The following is a 20410-nucleotide window of genomic DNA, read 5'->3' as shown; positions in this document are numbered from 1 at the left end:
ATCTAAGAGTTCTCATAGTTCCTCTAGTTAAAGGGAGGATGATGGTTTTCTTCCACCGAAAGAGGAAGATCTTTTGATGGTAAGGAGACTCATGGGAAGCTTGTGGAAATATAGAGATGATACACAAAGAGAAGAAAAAAAAATCATTCTAGATGTTTGGTGAATGAAAAGGTTTGTTCTCTAATCATTGATGGCGGAAGTTGTACCAATGTTGCAAGCACTAGATTAGTGGAGAAGCTTGGCTAAAAAACCACCCCTCACCCAAAGCCTTATAAGTTGCAATGGCTGAGTGACAATGGTGAGTTGGTTGTGGATAAGCAAGTGTTACTTACATTCTTCATTGGAAAGCATGTTGATGGTGTGCTTTGTGATATGGTTCTCATGAAAGTTGGACATGTTTTTCTTTGGTGACCTTGGCAATATGATAGAGATGTTGTCCATAATGGGGTCGTCAATCGATATTCTTTCTTGCATAAAGGTAGTTTTTTCACCTTTGTCTCCAAGTGAGGTGTGTCAGGATCAAATAAAAATGAGATTGAAAAGAGAAAGAGAAAGAAAATCAAAAAAGGAAAAATTCCTTTGAGAGAGAAAAGCCAAAAACAAAAAAAAAAGCCAAAATAGTGATAATAAAGAACAAAAGAAAAGAGGAAAAAGGGGTGAAAAATAATTAGTGATAAAAGAGAGTTTGTTCCTAAGGAGGTAAAAAGAGTGATGCTAGCTAGACAACCAATGTATTTACTCATTCCAAATTACATGTGTTTGTCTTCTAGTGCCCTTGAGTTGCCTTAAGGTTTTGATACACTCTTAAAGGAGTTTGAGGATGTCTTCCTACAAGACATTCCCCATGGCTTGCCTCCTTTAAGAGGAATTGAGCATTAAATAGATCTTATTTTGGAAGCTTCACTTCCTAATAGGGTCACCTATAGGAGTAATCTGGAAGAGACAAAGGAGATCTAAAAGCAAGTTGAAGGGTTGATACAAAGAGGATGGGTGAAAGAAAGCTTAAGCCCATGTGCAATGTCGGTCATCCTAGTCCCCAAGAAAGATTGCATGTGGAGGATGTGCATGGATTGTAGACCCATCAGCAACATCACCGTGAGGTATAGACATCTTATCCCTAGACTTGATGATATGTTGGATGAACTTCATGGTTTTTGTGTTTTCTCCAAAATAGATTTGAAAAATGGTTACCATCAAATTAGAATGAGAGAACGTGATAAATGAAAAATTGCTTTCAAAACTAAGTTTGGACTTTATGAGTGGTTGGTTATGCCTTTTGGCTTAACCAATGCACCAAGCACTTTCATACGACTCATGAACCATGTTTTGAGGCACTTTATTGGCAAATTTGTAGTTGTTTACTTTGATGATATCTTGATTTATAGCTTAACAATGGATGACCACATATACCATGTTAGGAGTGTCTTGGAAGTGCTTAGACATGAAAAATTGTTTGCTAATAAGGATAAATTCACCTTTTGCACTAATCAAATAGTGTTTCTAGGATTTGTTGTGAGTGCTAAGAGAGTCCAAGTGGATGATGAGAAAATTAAAGCTATTAGAGATTGACCCATACCCAAAAATGTGAGTGATGTGAGGAGTTTCCATGGGTTGGCTAGTTTCTATAAGAGATTTGTCAAAGATTTTAGCACCATAGCATCTCCATTGAATGACATTGTTAAGAAAAATATGGAATTAAAGTGGGAGAGTGAAGAAGAGAAAGTCTTCAATACATTGAAGGAAAAGTTGACAAATGCACTCATTCTTGCTTTACCAAAATTTTCAAAATCTTTTGAACTTGAATATGATGGTTCCAATGTTGACATAGGTGTTGTATTGTTACAAGAAGGTCATCCAATTGATTATTTTAGTTAAAAACTTAGGGTGTCATCTTGAACAATTCCACCTATGACAAGGCACTCTATGCACTTATTAGAGCTTTGCAAACTTGGCAATACTACCTCCTTCAAGGAGTTTGTGATTCATAGTGACCATGAGCTACTCAAACATTTGAAAAGCCAAGGAAAGCTTAATACGGGGCATGCCAAATAGGTATAGTTCTTGGAACAATTTCCTTTTGTGATTAAACACAAGCAAGGCAAGGCTAATGTTGTGGCCGATGCACTTTCAAGGAGATATGCTCTAATCTCCATGCTTGAAACAAAGATGTTTGGATTTGATCACATAAAAGATTTGTATTCTCAAGACCATGACTTCTCTAAATTGTTTGAGTAATGTGAAAAGGGGTCTCATCAAGGTTTCTTTAGGCATGAAGGATACTTGTTTTAAAATAACAGGTTGTGTTTGCCTCGAAGTTCCTTGCGTGAACTCAAGATTTGTGAAGCTTGTATAGGGGGGTTAATTAGACATTTTGGAGTTCAAAAGACTTTGAACATTTCTTTTGGCAAAAAATGAAACATGATGTTATCAAGTTTTTTTCTAATTGCATTGTGTGTCATAAGGCAAAGTTCAAAGTCATGCATCATGGTTTGCATACTCCATTGTCAATTCCTACCTCCCCTTGGACCTACATTTCCATAGATTTTGTGCTTGCTCTTCCAAGGTCCAAGAGGGACAAGGATTCGATTTTTTTGGTTGTTGATAGGTTTTCCAAGATGGCACACTTCATTCCATGTCATAAGGTGGATGATGCTTGTCATGTGGCGGATCTGTTCTTCAAAGAGGTAATGTGTCTTCATGGATTGCCTAGGAGCATTGTGTTGGATAGGGATTTCAAGTTTTTGAGGCATTTTTGGAAAACATTGTGGGGAAAACTTGTCACCAAGCTTCTTTTCTCCATCACTTGCCATTCTCAAACCGATGGGAAAACCGAAGTAGTAAATTGAACACTCTCACAACTCCTAAGGTGTTTCATCAAAGGTAATTTGAAAACTTGGGAAGAGTTGTTGCCTCATGTCAAATTTGCCTATAATAGGATAACCAACTACCCTACCACTTCTTTTTCTCCTTTTGAGGTTGTTTATGATTTTAATCATTTATCTCCTCTTGATTCAATTCTCTTACCTAATGATTCTTCTATTTTGATTAAGGATGGGCTTTCTAGCGCCACTTTTGTTAAGGATCTTCATGAAAGAGTGAGAAATGAAATTGAGAAGAAGATGAAGCAATATGCACGTCAAACAAACAAAGGGAGAAAGTCTATGGTATTTGAACTCGGAGATTGGGTTTGGGTACATCTAAGGAAGGATATGTTTCCTTCACAAAGGAAATCTAAACTCCAAACTAGGGGTGATGGACCTTTGAAGGTCCTTGAGAGGATTAATGGCAATGCCTACAAGATTGATTTGCCAAGTGAGTATAGGGTGAGTTATACTTTCAATGTCACTGATCTTTCTTCTTGTGATATAGGTGTTCTAGACGCACATCCGATGATAGATTCTTTTCAAGAAGGAAGGAATGATAGAGGGTTATCCAAATAGCATAAGGACCTAAAAACACTGCATGAGTTGAAGGGTCGTCCAATGACAAGGTCTAGAGCCAAGCTTCTACAAGAAGAGATGGCCAAGAGGAACAAGGATGGAATACTCATCAAAGGTAAGGAAGGAGAAAATCACAAGGAGTTGAATTGGAGCACGTTTAAGACTGTTGAACAGTTCGCTTAACAGCAAGTGTCTAGCTTAGTACCTAGGCTTAGCATAAGCTATCTAGCTTAGCTCAATTCCAACCTGAGGAGAAATTGGGCTTAGCACAAACCTTCAGTGTGAATTTACGAAAATTCTTAACTCTTGTTTATTTGTGTAATCGGCTTGAACTTGATGTAAATAGGCCTTATTAGAGGTTTAATTATCTTCTTAAGCCTAGATCTATAAATACTCATAAACTCTTAATGTTGAAATTTAGCTTGTGCTTAGAGAGAGCTTAGCCTCTTTTATGGTTTATGACTGAACATTAAATTGATTCTTATCAAGGAAGTTATTCCTTTGTGACGAATCTTCCTTCAGCTTATTGATTCTCCACGGTCATGGCGTCATTCTATTAATCTTCTTCATCTTATCCATCTTTTATGTTTTTCTATTCTTAAGTTCTTTGAAGGTCAACAATGGGGATTCTTGAATTTGCATTTGGAACGATCCAAATCAAGCGTTCATTGCTTGGATTGCATCACTCACTTTGGACCAACTATGAAATTAATCCTCGGTCTGAGATTTAATCACACATAAAGTCCATCGCTTCTCCCCAAGGATGTATTCTGTGGGAATTGAACCTAAGGAACCTAAGTCTTTCCCTACAAACACAATGTGTCTTACCAATTGAATTATATTTATTGAATAAAAAATGATAAAATTATAATCCTTGAAATCATAAATATAAGTAAAATGACCAATGTGTAGTAACCAGAAAACCATGTTAATCAGGTCAACTAAATCAAGATATTTTATAAACAATAAGTTCACCAAATAAATTAAGCTCAAGGCCTTATGTTTCCAAGTTTGAGAGGGGAGGGGGACTATGACGATATCAATATTCATGCAATCAATGGCCATATCTTACAGAAAAACACCAACGAATATCAATTTAACCCATTTACAAAACACCTCTCTAACAGCAAAGGATTTATCGGATGTTATTTTCCAGCCTCCAATCTTCAACCAAGCAGAAGTTTCAAAGGAACAATCTTCATGTATCATTTGGAAATACACAATTTTCTTACAATAATGTATAAATAATGAGGGGCACCACACTCTCAAACTATATCTCAGGATTAAGATTTTGTGAGGCCACCAGGCTTTTTGTAAGCCATATTGCTGTTTCTCTGGATGATACAGATACAGCATCTTCTCCAAATGGTCTCAGCACAGCAGCAAGCTCTTCAAGCTTTCCTTGCTGAAGTAGCTGCGCACATAACTCGAGCAGAGATTCCAGAGCATCAGCTCTTTGATGGCAAGTATTATCACCACCTCTTGATATGCGTGTCCTTAATGAAACGCCATTTGGTGGCTTATCAGCCATGACAGCATTGTCAACTTCTTTATGCGTTGAACAACTGATTGTGTGTGTATCTGCTTGGCCTTCATCCTTACCTGGACGCATTTCATTACTCTCAGAAGCCAAGCTGTCCATGCATGAGTCTTCTGTCAACACTTTAGGGTTTTCATTTTCCTTCAAGCTGTTTCCAGTGTCAGTGTCATGCTCAACCTTAACCGCATGTGCAATTGGTGATGACCTTTCCTCATCAATGGACCCCTCTTTATCGTTGCTGTTGCTGTCTTCACTAGACAATGAGTTACTGGAGTCCTCAGGTTTATCATCTTTCTCTTGTGTTTCAGCTCTATCAAAACCTTCTTTGGAAAGTTTATCTTCATCTTCTGTAGTCACTGCATTTATGTCAATTGCATCAGACTTCTGAAAGAGTTCAGCAGGAAGTCTTTTTTCTTCACCTACAGAATCTAGCATACTGTTTGATGTGATCTCATAGCCAGATCCATAGTCATCATTATCGTTTCTGTTTTCACAGGAAATTATTGATTTACTAGAGCTCTCAAGTTTGGCATCTTCCCTCTGTGCTTCAGCCTTATCAAATCCTTCATTAGAAAATTTGTCTTCAACTTTTGAAGCCGCTGCATTTATTTCAACATCTGACTTTTGAACAAGTTCAGCTGTAAACCCTCGCTCTTCATGCACATAATTGAGCATACTCTTTAATGTGGTCTCATCAACAGCAACAATATCATTACCGTCGCTGTTTTCACTGGACACTATTGATTTTCTGGAGTCATCAGGTTTGGCATTTTCCCTCTCTGTTTCAGTTTGGTCAAAACCTTCATTGGAAAAATTATCTTCAACTTTTGAAGCCACTGCATTTGGGTCAATCACATCTGACTTCAGAAAATGTTCAGCGGTAAATTCGTGTTCTTCATGCACAGAATTGAGCGTACTCTTTAATGTGTTCTCATCAATGGACCCATCGTTATCATTACCATCACTGTTTTCACTGGAAACTACTGATTTTCGGGAGTCATCAGGTTTGGCATTTTCCCTCTCTGTTTCTGTTTGGTCAAAACCTTCATTGGAAAAATTATCCTCAACTTTTATAGCCACTGCATTTGTGTCAATCCCATCTGACTTCGGAAAATGTTCAGCTGTAAATCCTTGTTCTTCATGCACAGAATCTAGCATACTCGTTGAAGTGATCTCATTAATGGATCCCTCATTATCCTTAACATCGCTGTTTTCACTTGACACTATTGATTTTCTGGAGTCCTCAGGTTTGGCATTTTCCCTCTCTGCTTCTGTTCTATCTTCACTGAAAAAATTATCTTCAATCTTTGTAGACACTGCACTTGTGTCAATCACATCTGACTTCTGAAAATGTTCAGCTGTAAATCCTTGTTTTTCATGCACAGAATCTAGAGTACTCTTTGATGTGATCTCATCAATTAACTCATCTTTATCATTACCGTTGCTGTCTTCACTGGACATTATTGATTTACTGGAGTCCTCAGGTTTGACACCTTCACTAAGTGCTTCATCTGTATTGAAATCTTCATTGGAAAAAGTATCTTCAACTTTATTAATCACCGTATTTATGTCAATTGCATATGACTTGTGACAATCAAGTCCTTGTTCTTCAAGCCCAGAATCCATTGTACTCTTTGAAGTGATCTCACTGTCAGCTGTGTCCCTTGTAAGTCTATTTTTAGAGTCTCCTTCCTTGCACACACTGCAGACAGTTGATTCAGATGTTGTTGATCCATCTTTCGAGCCGCTAATACTAGTAGAAAACTCCACAGTATAGCTGGTCAAATCAACCATTTTAGTCTCAAGGTTGTCTTCTGCACTGGTTGACACTGCTAGCTTGCCATCATTATGCCAATTCCGTGACTGTACATCTCCATTTCCCTCTAATGGATAAAGTCGATCCAAACGATTTACCAATCCAGCCAATGCTGCCTCCCTTTCCCAATGGTCTTTGCTACCACTACTAGATTTGGTTTTTGTTTTATCCTTTGAGTTACTATTTATAAGATGTACTGGTAGAAAAATAGATGATGCATTACGACAGCGTAGAACATAAGGTTGTAAATGAGGATTCTTTAATAATTCAGATGCCTGCCAACAAAGTGCAGTGTAAGAATGCACAGCTCCACATAAATGAGTTACACAGGAAAAGCTCAGTTGAACTCACTGTTGGTCTATGTTCTGGGTTTTTCCTCAGCATGCTCTTGATAAGTTGTTTCCTGTCAAACATAAAATGACAGAAGTCTTCTTGCTTCAGTTTTATTATTTCAATCACGTGTTTAAAGGAAATGAAGGGATTGGCTGGTAGATTTTTGTTGAATTTAAACAGATATAATAATTTTTAAAAGCTCAGGTGGGAAAAATCATGACAGTAGGGTGACTGCTAATGGTTTTTACGAAGTCATATGTGGTTTTGGTAGTGAATGAGGAAAAGAGAACAGGGACTCTAAATTACAGGTTATTAGAATCAAAAAGGTGTATTATGGATTTGTGATGTCTAATTATCTGATATAAAATGCTAATCCAATGATGCTATCTAGTGCATATTTGGTTCGAATTATATTGGAGAAATAATTGCTTACTTTTGCCGGCTTTCTGTTCTATTTAGTAAAGTGCTGATGTGGCACTGCTAGAACAAGCCAAAGCACACAGCACACACTAATAAAATAAAATTTCTAACAATGACTAAATAAGGAAACATAATAAAATTATGAAACAACTCTTGAGGTTGCTTCCTAAGTATATTATGTCAGATTAGATAATATCATTCTAAATATTTCTATAATATTTAGAGATATTCTAAAATATTTTAAGACACATTGAATATATTCTGAGATATTTAGTATAAATTCAAGCACTTCCCTTGAAGCTAATGCTTACAAAAGTTTTAACATTGTCACAATTAAAAAACTAAAAGAAAATAATTCTGAAAATAATGTCAGCTATAACCATAGACCATAGTTGAAAAGACAAGTCAATATATACATGGCTAGAATGACCAAGAGACAAGGCCCAAATTTCTCCAAATCCATCAGAATAAGCATTTGGAAGATTCAAACTGAAAGAAAATCTAGTAGCCCCCAAAACTTAAAAACTGAAGCTAAGTGTGAATCTCATCCATAGAATATAAGAGTTTGAGATTAAATCTAGTTCATATTGCAGCCAATAGAGAAATCATCAGAGGTATTACTCATCGAGGGCAGAAATCACCACCAATATGATTTGTCTGTGGGAACCTGGTTATATTGCATCCGATAGACAATTCATCACCAGTATGATTCATTAGTGAGATGGGAGGAATCACCACCACTACCAGTAATATGATTTACTATGGTAAGAAAACTCACCACTTGTATGATTGTTAGTGGTGGGAAAAGATCTCACTGCCAAAATGATCATTGGCAAGAGGTGATATCAACAGAATTATTGTTGGTAAGAAGAGATGTCACCATCAAAATGATCACTGATAAAAAGGGATGTCACCAGACTCACCACGTCAGTGGAGAGAGATGTAGTCTATCATTTTGATAGGTTCTCGACCACAGGCCCAAATGTACAAGGCCCACTTAGAGTCACCTTAGGTGGGAAATAGGGAAGGAGGGAAGAGTTAGTTATAGATAGAGAAAAAGGATATTGGAGCCTGTTATATAGGTAGGGGGAGAAGGAGCTTTTGCTCTGGGATTGCAAGGGTTTATCTTGTAATATTTCTTACATTTTCAATCGACAATACAGTTGTCGAATGTTTATTTATCCTGAATTAGGTTCGTATCACATTCTCACTCTCCATCAGTGCTATGCCAGCATTAGAAAATTAATTGTGACACCAAACAGGGAAGAAAGCAAATATGAAGATTTACAAATAAGGAAAAACTAGAATTTTAGTTTCTGTAATTGGTGCACAGCCAACAGTAAGGAATAATTATGGGGCAAAGATATGGTTTCAGTAGGGAAGGAGGAAAAGAGAGAACACAGACCATGAATAATAACATTAGATTAATATGGTGTACTATGATATATTGCAAAATACTAACACTGATTCTATTTAAACTGTTAAATTTAGAGGGAGAGATTTTGATGTTCTTCTTGTTATACATATATATAGTCTCTTAATAGAATTAGTGGAGACTTTCCTAGTACTATTAATCAACTTCAACTGTTAAACACTGATACCTATGAGTACTAAATGCATTTTATAAAGTGATACATTAACATACTATTTCCTAAGTGCATTAACTATGATTATTTTCACAGATACTAAAAAAATATCAGGTTAAGTATTGGGATAGTATTAGTATAAACCCAAGCAGACTAATACAATAAGAATAATAACCCTCATTAAATAAGAATACATAATAAAATTAGAAAAGAAAACAACTCATATGATCGTTTTCTCAATTAGATTCCTAACTGAGTACATAAGATCTTCTTAAGTTATTCTAAAACATTCTAAGATACACTAGATATATTCCAAATATTTTGTACATATTCTCACACGAAGAAGTTACTTACAGTGTGGAAGAGTAAACAATTGGCAGTGGAGATATGGATGATCTATTTATTTTATTGATAAGTCCAGCCCTGTCCTGTCAGATTCATTCATGATTCACCAAATTATTTCACTTAAAAATATATTGGAGACAACTCATTGTCAGTAATAACATCAAACTGTTATAGGTGGTTTTGTTCTTACTGGAGCACGAAATGCCGGTTGATGTGCAACAATTTCAAACATGCAGCAACCTTTACATGCAAACAGACATCATTCTTACACAAGGTCAGATATCATGGCATATGACTTTGTCAACTAGAATCAAGCATCTGTAATTCTTACCGAGTGACCACATATCAGATTTATAACCATAAGGCATACCAGCAAAGGCCTCAGGACACATGTAGTTTAGAGTTCCAACAACCTATGAAAGATATAAGACAGACACACAATAAACAGACTTCAATATGTAGATTTAGTTAAGTAGCATTATCATTAGTAATACAAGGTTTAAGGCATGAAGGCAAAGTTATTCATTTTTACTTAAAGCATCAATTACTTGGCATGACAATTCACTATCAGGAGATCAACTTCATAAAAGTTTCTTGAAGATGGCAGTAGATAATGCTAAGATATTACTATATACATTACCGGGGAAGTAAGGTCTTCAGTATTAAGAAGCTTTGCAAGTCCAAATTCACCTGTAGTGTTCATGTTATGCATATTTTTCTTTAGAAAATATGGTACATGGAAACCCAAAGTGATGAGCATTCAAAGGATAATGACTTCATACCTAGCCGAATGTTATTTTCTTTGGTAAGGAATATGTTGGAACACTGAAATTAAATGAAGTTTCATTAATATAAACCCCACGTAAGGATTTCTTTGCCAGGATATAAGAATAAGAAGTACCTTGATATCTCTATGGAGTACCCGATTGGAGTGAAGGTAGTCCACAGCCAGTAACAACTGAGTCAACCACTTGCAAACTTTCTATTGGAGAAAATGGCAATGCAGAGTGGATAAGGAATAAGGAAAAGGAATCCAGAGAGAACAAAGACAAATGGAAGATGAGAGGTTAAGTACAAAGTTTCCTTCCCCATTTTTTTTGGGCCAAGGGTTACATCATAATTCCTATTTTGCAAAGACTCCCAAATAAGGGGGAGGTTGACCTAAAAACTTACCCTCCCCTCCCTTTCCTTCCATTGTCCCCCAGCCAAACAAACACTAAGGAATGGAACATAAAGCCTAATTAGTTACCTCCTCTGAAAAATAAGATCCCCGAGCTTTCTTTATATTTGCAGCCCTGCTCCAGAAGAATGTAGTATTCCATGATTCAGACTTTAGGTAACAAGTTATAATGCTCCCAAGTGTCATATAAATGTACACTAAATGTATATGCTATGCTTTATAATGCATGAGACCCACGGAATCCCAAAGCCTTTATCCCAAGGTATTCCATTTCTTAGAATGCGATTAAAATTCCGACTTATAAAATGATCTTTGTCGATATACATATATCTGTATATAAGGTTCTATGCAGAAATGTCATTTATGTTATTGCAAAAAACTAAACATCAATCAACAAGAATCCTATAAGAATCTCCACATTTCATATTACAGATCACTTATATTCCAGGGTTCTTAAAAATTTTCTAGATCTCTGTCTAGAAGCTTAAACTTTTAGGTCAAGAATTTATTTAACATAGTATTACAGTCAAATTGAACAAATCTAAAGATACTTTCTCACCTCCTGTCTACAAATTAAACTTTTAAAATAATATTTTCCTTCCAAGGATATAACTCAGTATAAAATTCGGTGTAGCTTCCATACAAGATAGAAGTCTGTAATTTTTATCCACATTTCAAGTTTAGCAGGCTTTCACCCAAAGGACGGGTTAAGACTTTAAGATTTGTGAAAATCATTCTCGGAATCTTACCTAATGTTTAAGATTTTAGGTAAATAGGTTAGATGCAGATAGCTAATAAAACATTTTACTTCTTAGACTTAACTATATGGCATTCTCTCTATTCAGAAATAATGAATAACTCATACTTAATTTATACTAGAAACAATCAGTGCCGCTAACAAATATTACCATACTTACATGTCACCTCCTTCACAATAGCCAGTTATAATGCATATGTAGTCATCCTACAGAACATGAAAATAACAAATATTAAGGATTCATGAACATTTAAATAAGCCTATACATTCTATAGAACTTCAAACTTAAATTTTTATCTACATATAAAAGTATAAATGAAAATTCAATAAGAAAAAGAGAGAAAGACTGAATCTTACTGTCTTTACCTTCTCCACCCAAGCATCTTTGTACTCCACAATATATGGGTAATGTAGTTTTGCTATTAGGTCCATCTGAAACAAAAAGAGACAATATCACCATTTTTGTCACAACTAAGAAGGTAAGAAAGCAATCATTCAAAACCATGAAGGAAAACCTCTCAGCAATGAAGTCAGTGAAACTACCATTAATATTATATTTATAGAAAAATTAGCTTCAGAATTCAGATGGTACTAAGCTCAAATAAAAATGCCATATCACATGGTGCTCATAACATTTTGTAAGCATAATAAAAATTAAAAAAAAAAAAATCCTCTACTCTAGAGTAGAAGTCTAACCAGTACTCTTCAAAGACGATGATGAGTAGCATAGAACCTACAAGATTTCATTAAATGAAATGAAATTCAATTTGAGTTTACTGTTATGTTTTTAACTTTAAGTCTCTGTCTGTGTCTTTTGCAGAAGAAATAATGCTTCTGGTATTAACTCGTATTCAGATGACTGGTTTATCTGTAGCAGGAAAGAAGCATAACCAGCTGGAGCATGTTCATAGATCATTATGGAAGTTACAGAAAGATATTGAGAAATACAAGTAACTAGTTAGGTTGAGCTTATTCAAACCACACATGACTCAAGATAGTAGGAAACGGATCAATCATTACTATTAATTCTTTGATGATGGGACAGATTAAAAACCACTTAAAAAAAAAAGAAACAATAAAAGTAAAAGGCAGAACCAAAACAGTAGTGTTCATAATTTGAACAAAACAGTAACTTGTCCTATCAATTAGGATATAAAGTAAGAAAACAAGAGAAAATAACACCAATAACTAAATAATTGCCTGGTTGACACTGAATATATGCAATAAGAGAAAGGGTTGGTTACACCAACCTCTTGTTGTGCTGTCACTTTGGACTTGTCTGCTTGCTTGGCCAAGCGAATTTTCTTCAGCACATACCTACCAGTAAGATGAAATTTTCATCATCAAGAGGAATAAAGAACTGAAGATGGAAAGCAAAACTGGTATTGAATTAGCGCAGATTTTAGTCCAATACAATAGATTTCTTTTTTTCTGGGCTTGTCCATTTCTGAACTGAAAATGGATTCTTCAATGGGCCATGTTAACAGCTAACTTCTATTGAACTTGCAGGGCTTCAATTTCCACATTTGACAACCAAAACCTCAAAAAGATTGAAAATTTCTTCGTGGGGTTGTCCAATTTTGACCAAAGATCTTGAAGAGTTCATGTTGGTTCCAGCAATTACATTTACACAGAACACACACACATAAGGAAACAGTGGCATACCTCTTATTCTCAATCTTGTGTAGAACAAGAAAAGTTGCACCAAGTGCTCCTCTTCCAATTTGCTGGATCACTTCATAGTCTTCCATCTTGCCACTACTCTCCATAGAAACCTCCAGAAGAAGCTACAAGACAAACAGTGAAGCCCTGAAGCAGCAGATCCTGATTTGCAGAGAATCCAATTCACGAAACGCTTGATTCTTTATTTTAAGGCAAAGTCTTGCTGCTGTGAGTGTGAATTTCAGCTACCAACCCTTTTGCTTCCTCCAAATGCTGTAAATGAACACAAACCTATAGCTTCAATAGCATTAATTATTATTAGACTCACTTAGGTGATTATTGAATGAACTTCAGCAACCATGAAGGGGTTTCAACTTTCAACTTTCCACAACTATATGGCACTAAACTTAGCTTCTCAGGAGATTGAAGAGAAAGAGAGAGTGGAATATACCAAAAAAATTGAGAGTTTGATGACTTACGGAAAGAAAGTTGAGAGAGAGAAGAGAGAGATGGAAGGACAACAAAGTCAAGTAAAGAAATGCAGAACAGGCATGTTGCACTTTAATATTACTTTAATATTGATAAGCGTGTAATAGTGACTTAATTTAGTATAAGTTGTGGCTACCATAATTTATGGCCTGAATAAGGGATACTATTTTTTGCTAACTAGAGTTTTGCCCGTGAGAAAGTTCGGGCTGATATTCTTATTTGAATATGATTAATATGTGTTCATTCTTAGATTTGAGGTTTCTTAATTATTAAATATTAATAATTTTTAAAAAAATGTATAAAAAATTAATTTAAATATTCAAACAGATAATACAGATAAAAAAGGCTGCTAATTTAAAAAGATGTAAAATTGTCTGAAAAGATTGTTAATGTAATTACAATTCAAAGTACAATGTCAAACATACAAAACATATGAGGTTTCATCTTCAATTAGCATCTCTGATCCCAAATAATAAGTCTCGACAACTTTAATCAGTAGAGAGGAACGCACTACGAAGTGTTAGTGTTGGATCAATGGTATGCAGCAATAAATGTATACAATAAGTAAATAAAAATCAATCACAAAGTAGACAAAGAAAGATAACTTACATGTACTTCAAGCATATGAAGCTCTACATTTCATTGTCCCTTGGTTCTGTAAAGGTGAACAACCACATTCACTAAAGTGCAGGCTTTTTTCGAAAGCCCAAGTGATATTATTTGAAAATAACCAACATTGAATATAACTAAATAAATATAGCATAGAAAAATTAAACCCACAAACATAGAATATAACAGAATAATATTTGTAGTGTTGCTAGCAATGTTTAAACAAAAACAAAAGTAAAATAAAATTGTTCATTACCCGAGGGTAATTAAGTTACAAACATAATATATCAAAATAAAACAAAGATAAGTAATTAAATAATTCTTCAAGGGGATTCAGCTTCATCCTCTTCGTCATCCCATTTAACTTGCTTCCTATAGAGGACCTCCCATACATGTTGGTCAATGTTGTAGAAGAAGATGACCTCATCTCCAGGCTTCAAATGACAGTCACCTAAATAATGGATCCACGCGTCAACAACACATGATAGGCCATTATTCGTGGTGATCATCCATTTGTGATGCCTACCACTACCACGATCTACAATCATATATTTTTTTGATGTAGTTAAATAAATTGAAGCCTCTAGTGGCAGAACCTAGGTTAGAAGGAACACGGTGATTAAAGATAAGAAGTCAACAATAAATAATATAAAGGATTATGATTATATTAACAAAGACCTACCAATTGATAATTGTGTTGTATCATATCTTTAGAGACATCAATGGTAAAAACATGGTGCCTTATGGTTGTGGCTGCCCTTTGGTGTAGAGGTCCCACAACGTCCACACTGAAAGTAGTATTTTTGTCCCTTCCAACAAAACGCATCAGAACACTTTCATGAATGCCATGGGTTCTCCTAAGTTCCTTCAGTCCATCACCAAAAAAGAATCGGTTACCATATTTATGAAGCTTTATAAAGTGTTTGTCTCCTTCGTAGTCGAATAACACATAACTTGGATAATTTTCGGACCATTGTCTATGATAAGCAAAAGGAACCTCAATGACGTTCTACAGATTAACATTTGAAGCATATTATTTATTTGATATTAACATAAATAAGTAAATGTTTAGGGGTGAAAGCCGTGACCTGCTCAAGATGGAATGACGCGTCAAATTGGTGCACAATTCTCGGTACTCGTAAATTTGATGGGCCCTAGATGAGAAACGTTTATGTAATGAGTAAGTGAACAAAGATGTACCCATTGAAAGGAGAAGATAAATATGAGCAATATCAAACATGTACTATGAACGAAAAGAGCAAGCATAGAAGGATGAAGGATGCATGATGAAGCAAACTTGAACATATACTTATAAGAAGGTAAACATAAAGGATGGAAAAGTTAAACTTACAGCATCAGACACATTCGATGATGATGTATTCATAGTGTTTTGTGTTTGGAGAAGTTCTTCGACAAATGGGTGAAGATTTGGTGATACTGGGTGGTTATAGATATATATAATACTGCGTTTTAATTATATGAGGGGGAGGGTGAACAGTTATCAAGAACAATTAACAATGTACAAAGTAACCGATAACCTTTTAGACTTTTCGTGCTAGTTTATTATGGTTATGTTGTTGTGTTTTTATTGTGAGGCTATTACACTTCCCGTGTTGTTGTTGTGTTTTTATTATGATGTATCCATAGTGTTTTATGTTTGTATAATTAAATAGTAATAAATAATTACATACAAAGGTTAAATTTTAAAAAATAATAACAGTAACTCTTTATCAAAAACAGTAATTATGTGTATATGGAAAAGATGATGTTTTTTACTTCCCGATGTATGAATAGACACGCAGTGTTTTGGCATTGGAAAATTGCACCTCAACAAACATCTATTAGTCTATTAATTACAAGGGAAATTACACGTCAGGATACATTTGGTAGTGTACTCTAATAATTATGATGGATGTGACATCCCATTTCAAAGATTGAAATCAGAATATTGACAGTTATTACACAAAGACTATTAATATGATACATGCTAATATCCATAGGATAAAGTGTTAGTAGTCATTAGTACCTGTATAAACACAAATTTCAAAAAATTTGTTGACGGGATTTTGTAGGCGTCTATACGTTACCTTGATAAGACAAAAGAAAGAAACACAAAAAATCAATATTCAACAAACCTATACTTGAAATGCCAAACACTAAATACGAAAGTTGCAATTTAATTTTTCAAATATTCAACAGAAACAACCTAATATAATACAAATTCAAGCAGAAAAATGGTGCAACTTAATTTTTCAATATTCAACAGAATACAAATTGTGCAAATGGTGCAACTTAATTTTTCAAATACGAAAGTTGCAATTTAATTTTTCAAAATGAATACAAATTCAAGCCAGTGGCATCAATCATTATAAAGTGTTGAGGAACATAAATAGAACTCATGAAATGACATAGAAAGGTTAGGTAAAATCAAACAAATAAGGGGGAAAACTACAATAGAAACAACCTAATATAATACACATGATAAAAAATCACAACAACAAACCAATTCATAACACTACAGCTATGACAACAACATTAACAAATTCACAAAGGCATACAATAGAATAAAAGAAAGAAGGTACCGGTAAAGGCTATGCAAAAGATGCAAGAACACAGGTTTGGATGACAGTGTTGTCTTGCCTTGTGAAGGGTTGTCTCAACATGTTAGATTTCTCCAAATATTGCAACATGTTAGATTTCTCCAAATACTCTCCCAAATATAATACACAGAAAAAGTTAAAGTCTAAAGAAAAAAGAATCATAGACATGCACCAAAGTAGTGTTGAACATTGAGAAACATCTACAGGAAAAAATCATAACCAACATATGCTAAAGATAGCAAAGTAACCAAAGATTAGAGCTGACATAGACAGCTTAGGTAAAAAACCTGAATGATATTGTGAAGGTTAAGTTAATATATACTTTAAGTTACGAAGGGCAACATGTTTCAGAGCATAACCCACCAATCAATTAATAATCATAGACATGCACGAAAAAAGTCATTCACAGTCGAGACAGAACCCAAATAAGCAATCTACTCAGCAGCAATGGATACAAAAGGTGCACTTTAATATTTGAAACAACAGAATACACACACAAATAATAAGTAGGTGTTTCAAAATGTACCACTACTACAAAAGCAAACAAATTATTATCTACAAATATAATCAAACGAATAAGGGGAAAAACAACAATGGAAACAACCTAATATAATACACAGGAAAGGTAGAAGCAAAAAATGGAAAAAAGTGAATCATAGACTTGCACGAAAAAAAGTCATTGACAGCTGAGGTAGAACACAAATAAGCAATTTACACAACAACATTGGATACAAAAGGTCCAACCAAATATAATATACACGAACTATCACATTGTAAAATCTGAAACAAAACCAAAAAAAGGATGTCAAATCACAAAAACTAACCAACTCATAACACTACAGCTATGACAACAACATTAAGAAATTCACAAAGGCATACAATAGAATGAAAGAAAGAAGGTACCGCTAAAGGCTATGCAGAGGATGCAAGAAGACAGGTTTGGATGAAAGGTTTCTCTTGCCTTGTGAAGGGTTGCCTCAACATGTTAGATTTCTCCAAATACCCTCCCAATATTTTAAGGTAACCATCCTGATAAAAGAATCACATGCCAAAACATAGGAAAAACAAAAGACCGAAATACAAAAGAATGACAATACCCTCACAGCTTTAGAAGAAACATGAACATGCAGTGAAAAACAAAAAACCGAAATAAAAGAATCACATGCCAAAGAACAGGAACCACAAAAAACCGAAATACAAAAGAATCACAATACCCTCACAGCTTTAGAAGAAACATGAACATGCAGTGAAAAACAAAAAACTGAAATAAAAGAACCACATGGCAAAGCACAGCAAAAACAAAAGACCGAAATACAAAAGAATGACAATACCCTCACAACTTTAGAAGAAACATGAACATGCAGTGAAAAACAAAAAACCGAAATAAAAGAATCACATGCCAAAGCATAGGAACCACAAAAAACCGAAATACAAAAGAATGACAATACCCTCACAGCTTTAGAAGAAACATGAACATGCCGTGAAAAACAAAAAACTGAAATAAAAGAACCACATGCAAAGCACAGGGAAAACAAAAAACCAAAATACAAAAGAATCACAATACCTTCACAGCTTTAGAAGAAACATGAACATGCAGTGAAAAATAATAAATCGAAATTTCAAAATCACATGCCAAAGCACAGGAAAAACAAAAAACCCAAATACAAAAGAATCACAATACCCTCACACGTTTAGAAGAAACAATGAACATGCAGTGAAAAACAAAAAAAACGAAATAAAAAATGCATACAAATGAAAAAAGAGGTAAAAAGAAAACGCAGATCTGAACCCAACATGCAAGAAAACCAAGAGAAAGCAACGACGGAGAAGACTGAGGAACACAAAAAAAATTGAAACTTTGAGAGAGAAAGCAACAAAATGAACCTGTGTTGAGGCAAAAATCAAAGCTTTTTCAGAAAACGAAGCACATGAAAACCACATCAATAAGGATAGAGGCAAAAATCAAAGCTTTTTTTAGAAAAAAAACGAAAATGGGGGGAACCACGACCGAGAAAGCTCAGGAACACAAAAAAATTTAAGCTTTGATAGAGAAAGCAAGAAAACGAACCTGTGTACATGGAGTTTGGAGATAAAAATCGAAGCTTTCTGACATAAAAATCGCAGCTTTAGAAGAAACAATGAACATGCAGTGAAAAAACAAAAAACCGAAATGAAAAAACGCATGCAAATGCAAATAGAGGTAAAAAAAGAAAACATAGAAGAATCTGATGAGGGAAAACCAAGCAAGAAAATGAACCTGTGTACATGGAGTTTGGAAATAAAAATCGAAGCTTTATGAGATAAAAATCGCAGCTTTAGAAGAAATAACAAACGTGCATTGAAAAAACAAAAAACCAAAATTAAAAAACACATACAAATGCAAATAGAGGTAAAAAAAGAAAACATAGAAGAATCGGATGAGGGAAAACCAAGCAAGAAAACGAACTTGTATCCATGAAATTTGGAGATAAAAATAAAAAATGGCGGGGGAAGCACAGCCACGAAGGCTCAGGAACACAAAAAAATTGAAGCTTTGACAGACAAAGCAAGAAAACCAACCAGTCTTCATGGAGTTTGGAAACGAACTACGTCGGAGAAGGTTTGGGAACACAACGGGGAGAGAGAACAGGTGAGAGGAATGCGAAAAAGCAAATGCGAAAAAGGGAAAAAAAATAAAAGTGTAACATTAAAAAACGTAAAAAAAGAGGAGAGAGAAAAGCATTTTTTATTCATGGTAACACTGTAGCATGATGTGACGTTTTTAGGCGGGAAACGGGGCCACGAACATTTGACACGTGGCCACTTAGGACCTTATTTGTATAATGATAGATGATTTGTTTTCGAAATTTGTTATGCATATAAATTAATTTTAAAACTGTTCATGTTATGAATAATCAATTTAGTCTCTGAATTTGTATGGGGATATTATTTTAGTTTCTAAAATTAAAAAAAATTCAAATAAATCTCTAAACAATTATAAGAAAATTAAATTTGACGAGTGACAACAACAAAAACACTGAAATAATAACAAGACTATAAAAGTTTAATTAAGTATATCATTTTTAATTAAAAATTTATTAGAACACATTCAAAATAATAGTTTAAAAATAATTCTTAATATAATATTGTTAAAATATATACGTAAGTCAGTCTATTATAATAATTCTTATTATAATAAAAATATTCTCATCCAATAAAGAAATCTTTGAAAATGATTCTATTAATACTTATCAATGATGTACATACATTTTAATATCACATGATATTTGATAATCATCACTAACAATGAATAACTAAATGAAAAAATGCCACATATATGACATTAGGTTATTGTTGGTAAACTATCTCAAAAGTTAATTAAAATTAAATTATAAGTATTAAGTAAAATTAATTATTGAAGTAGTTGAAAAGTGTAAAATAATATAAAAATAATGAAATAATTATTTGTTTAAAAAGAGTTATAAGAAAAATTGATAAATATATTAAGAATAATAAGGAAAAAAAATATAAAAAAAATTAGAAACCAACATTTTAAAAAATATTATTTTAAGTAACATTTCAAAAAAATATTAGAAATTATTTAAAAAATTAATTTATCAAACGATTAAACAATTTTTCAAATAATAAAAAAAA

At 34.1% G+C, this 20410-nt stretch overlaps 1 protein-coding gene and 1 long non-coding RNA gene across 7 annotated transcripts; both read right to left on the bottom strand.

Annotated features, from left to right (window-relative positions):
• Nucleotides 1-4368: 4368 nt before the first annotated feature.
• Nucleotides 4369-13715, bottom strand: LOC100796658 (serine/threonine-protein kinase Nek7). 5 transcript variants are annotated; one of them, XM_006575179.4, is made up of 14 exons: nucleotides 13559-13715; nucleotides 13083-13352; nucleotides 12668-12734; nucleotides 11775-11849; nucleotides 11578-11624; nucleotides 10730-10775; nucleotides 10382-10462; nucleotides 10263-10305; nucleotides 10121-10170; nucleotides 9812-9893; nucleotides 9671-9720; nucleotides 9490-9563; nucleotides 7148-7199; nucleotides 4369-7071 (listed from the first exon to the last, which is right to left on the bottom strand). In XM_006575179.4, the coding sequence occupies exons 2-14, from the start codon at nucleotides 13184-13186 to the stop codon at nucleotides 4711-4713; spliced, it is 3132 nt and encodes a 1043-aa protein (XP_006575242.1). In that variant the 5' UTR covers nucleotides 13187-13352; nucleotides 13559-13715; the 3' UTR covers nucleotides 4369-4710. The 5 variants fall into 5 exon arrangements, with proteins under 5 accessions (XP_006575242.1, XP_040869419.1, XP_006575241.1 ...); XM_041013485.1 differs by having other exon boundaries at nucleotides 11784-11849; XM_006575178.4 differs by having other exon boundaries at nucleotides 13083-13376; nucleotides 13559-13643.
• Nucleotides 13716-14422: 707 nt separating this feature from the next.
• LOC121173137 (uncharacterized) lies at nucleotides 14423-19518 on the bottom strand. Of its 2 annotated transcripts, none has more exons than XR_005887435.1 (4): nucleotides 16760-19518; nucleotides 16204-16264; nucleotides 14860-15331; nucleotides 14423-14773 (listed from the first exon to the last, which is right to left on the bottom strand). It is a non-coding gene; the product is annotated as an uncharacterized lncRNA (long non-coding RNA). The 2 variants fall into 2 exon arrangements; XR_005887436.1 differs by having other exon boundaries at nucleotides 14423-14628.
• Nucleotides 19519-20410: the final 892 nt, after the last annotated feature.

The sequence above is a fragment of the Glycine max genome, chromosome 2 (assembly GCF_000004515.6).
Source record: "Glycine max cultivar Williams 82 chromosome 2, Glycine_max_v4.0, whole genome shotgun sequence".
NCBI lineage: Eukaryota > Viridiplantae > Streptophyta > Magnoliopsida > Fabales > Fabaceae > Glycine > Glycine max.
Note: the sequence above shows the minus strand (reverse complement) of the source record. Positions and strands in the feature narration are given on the sequence as shown.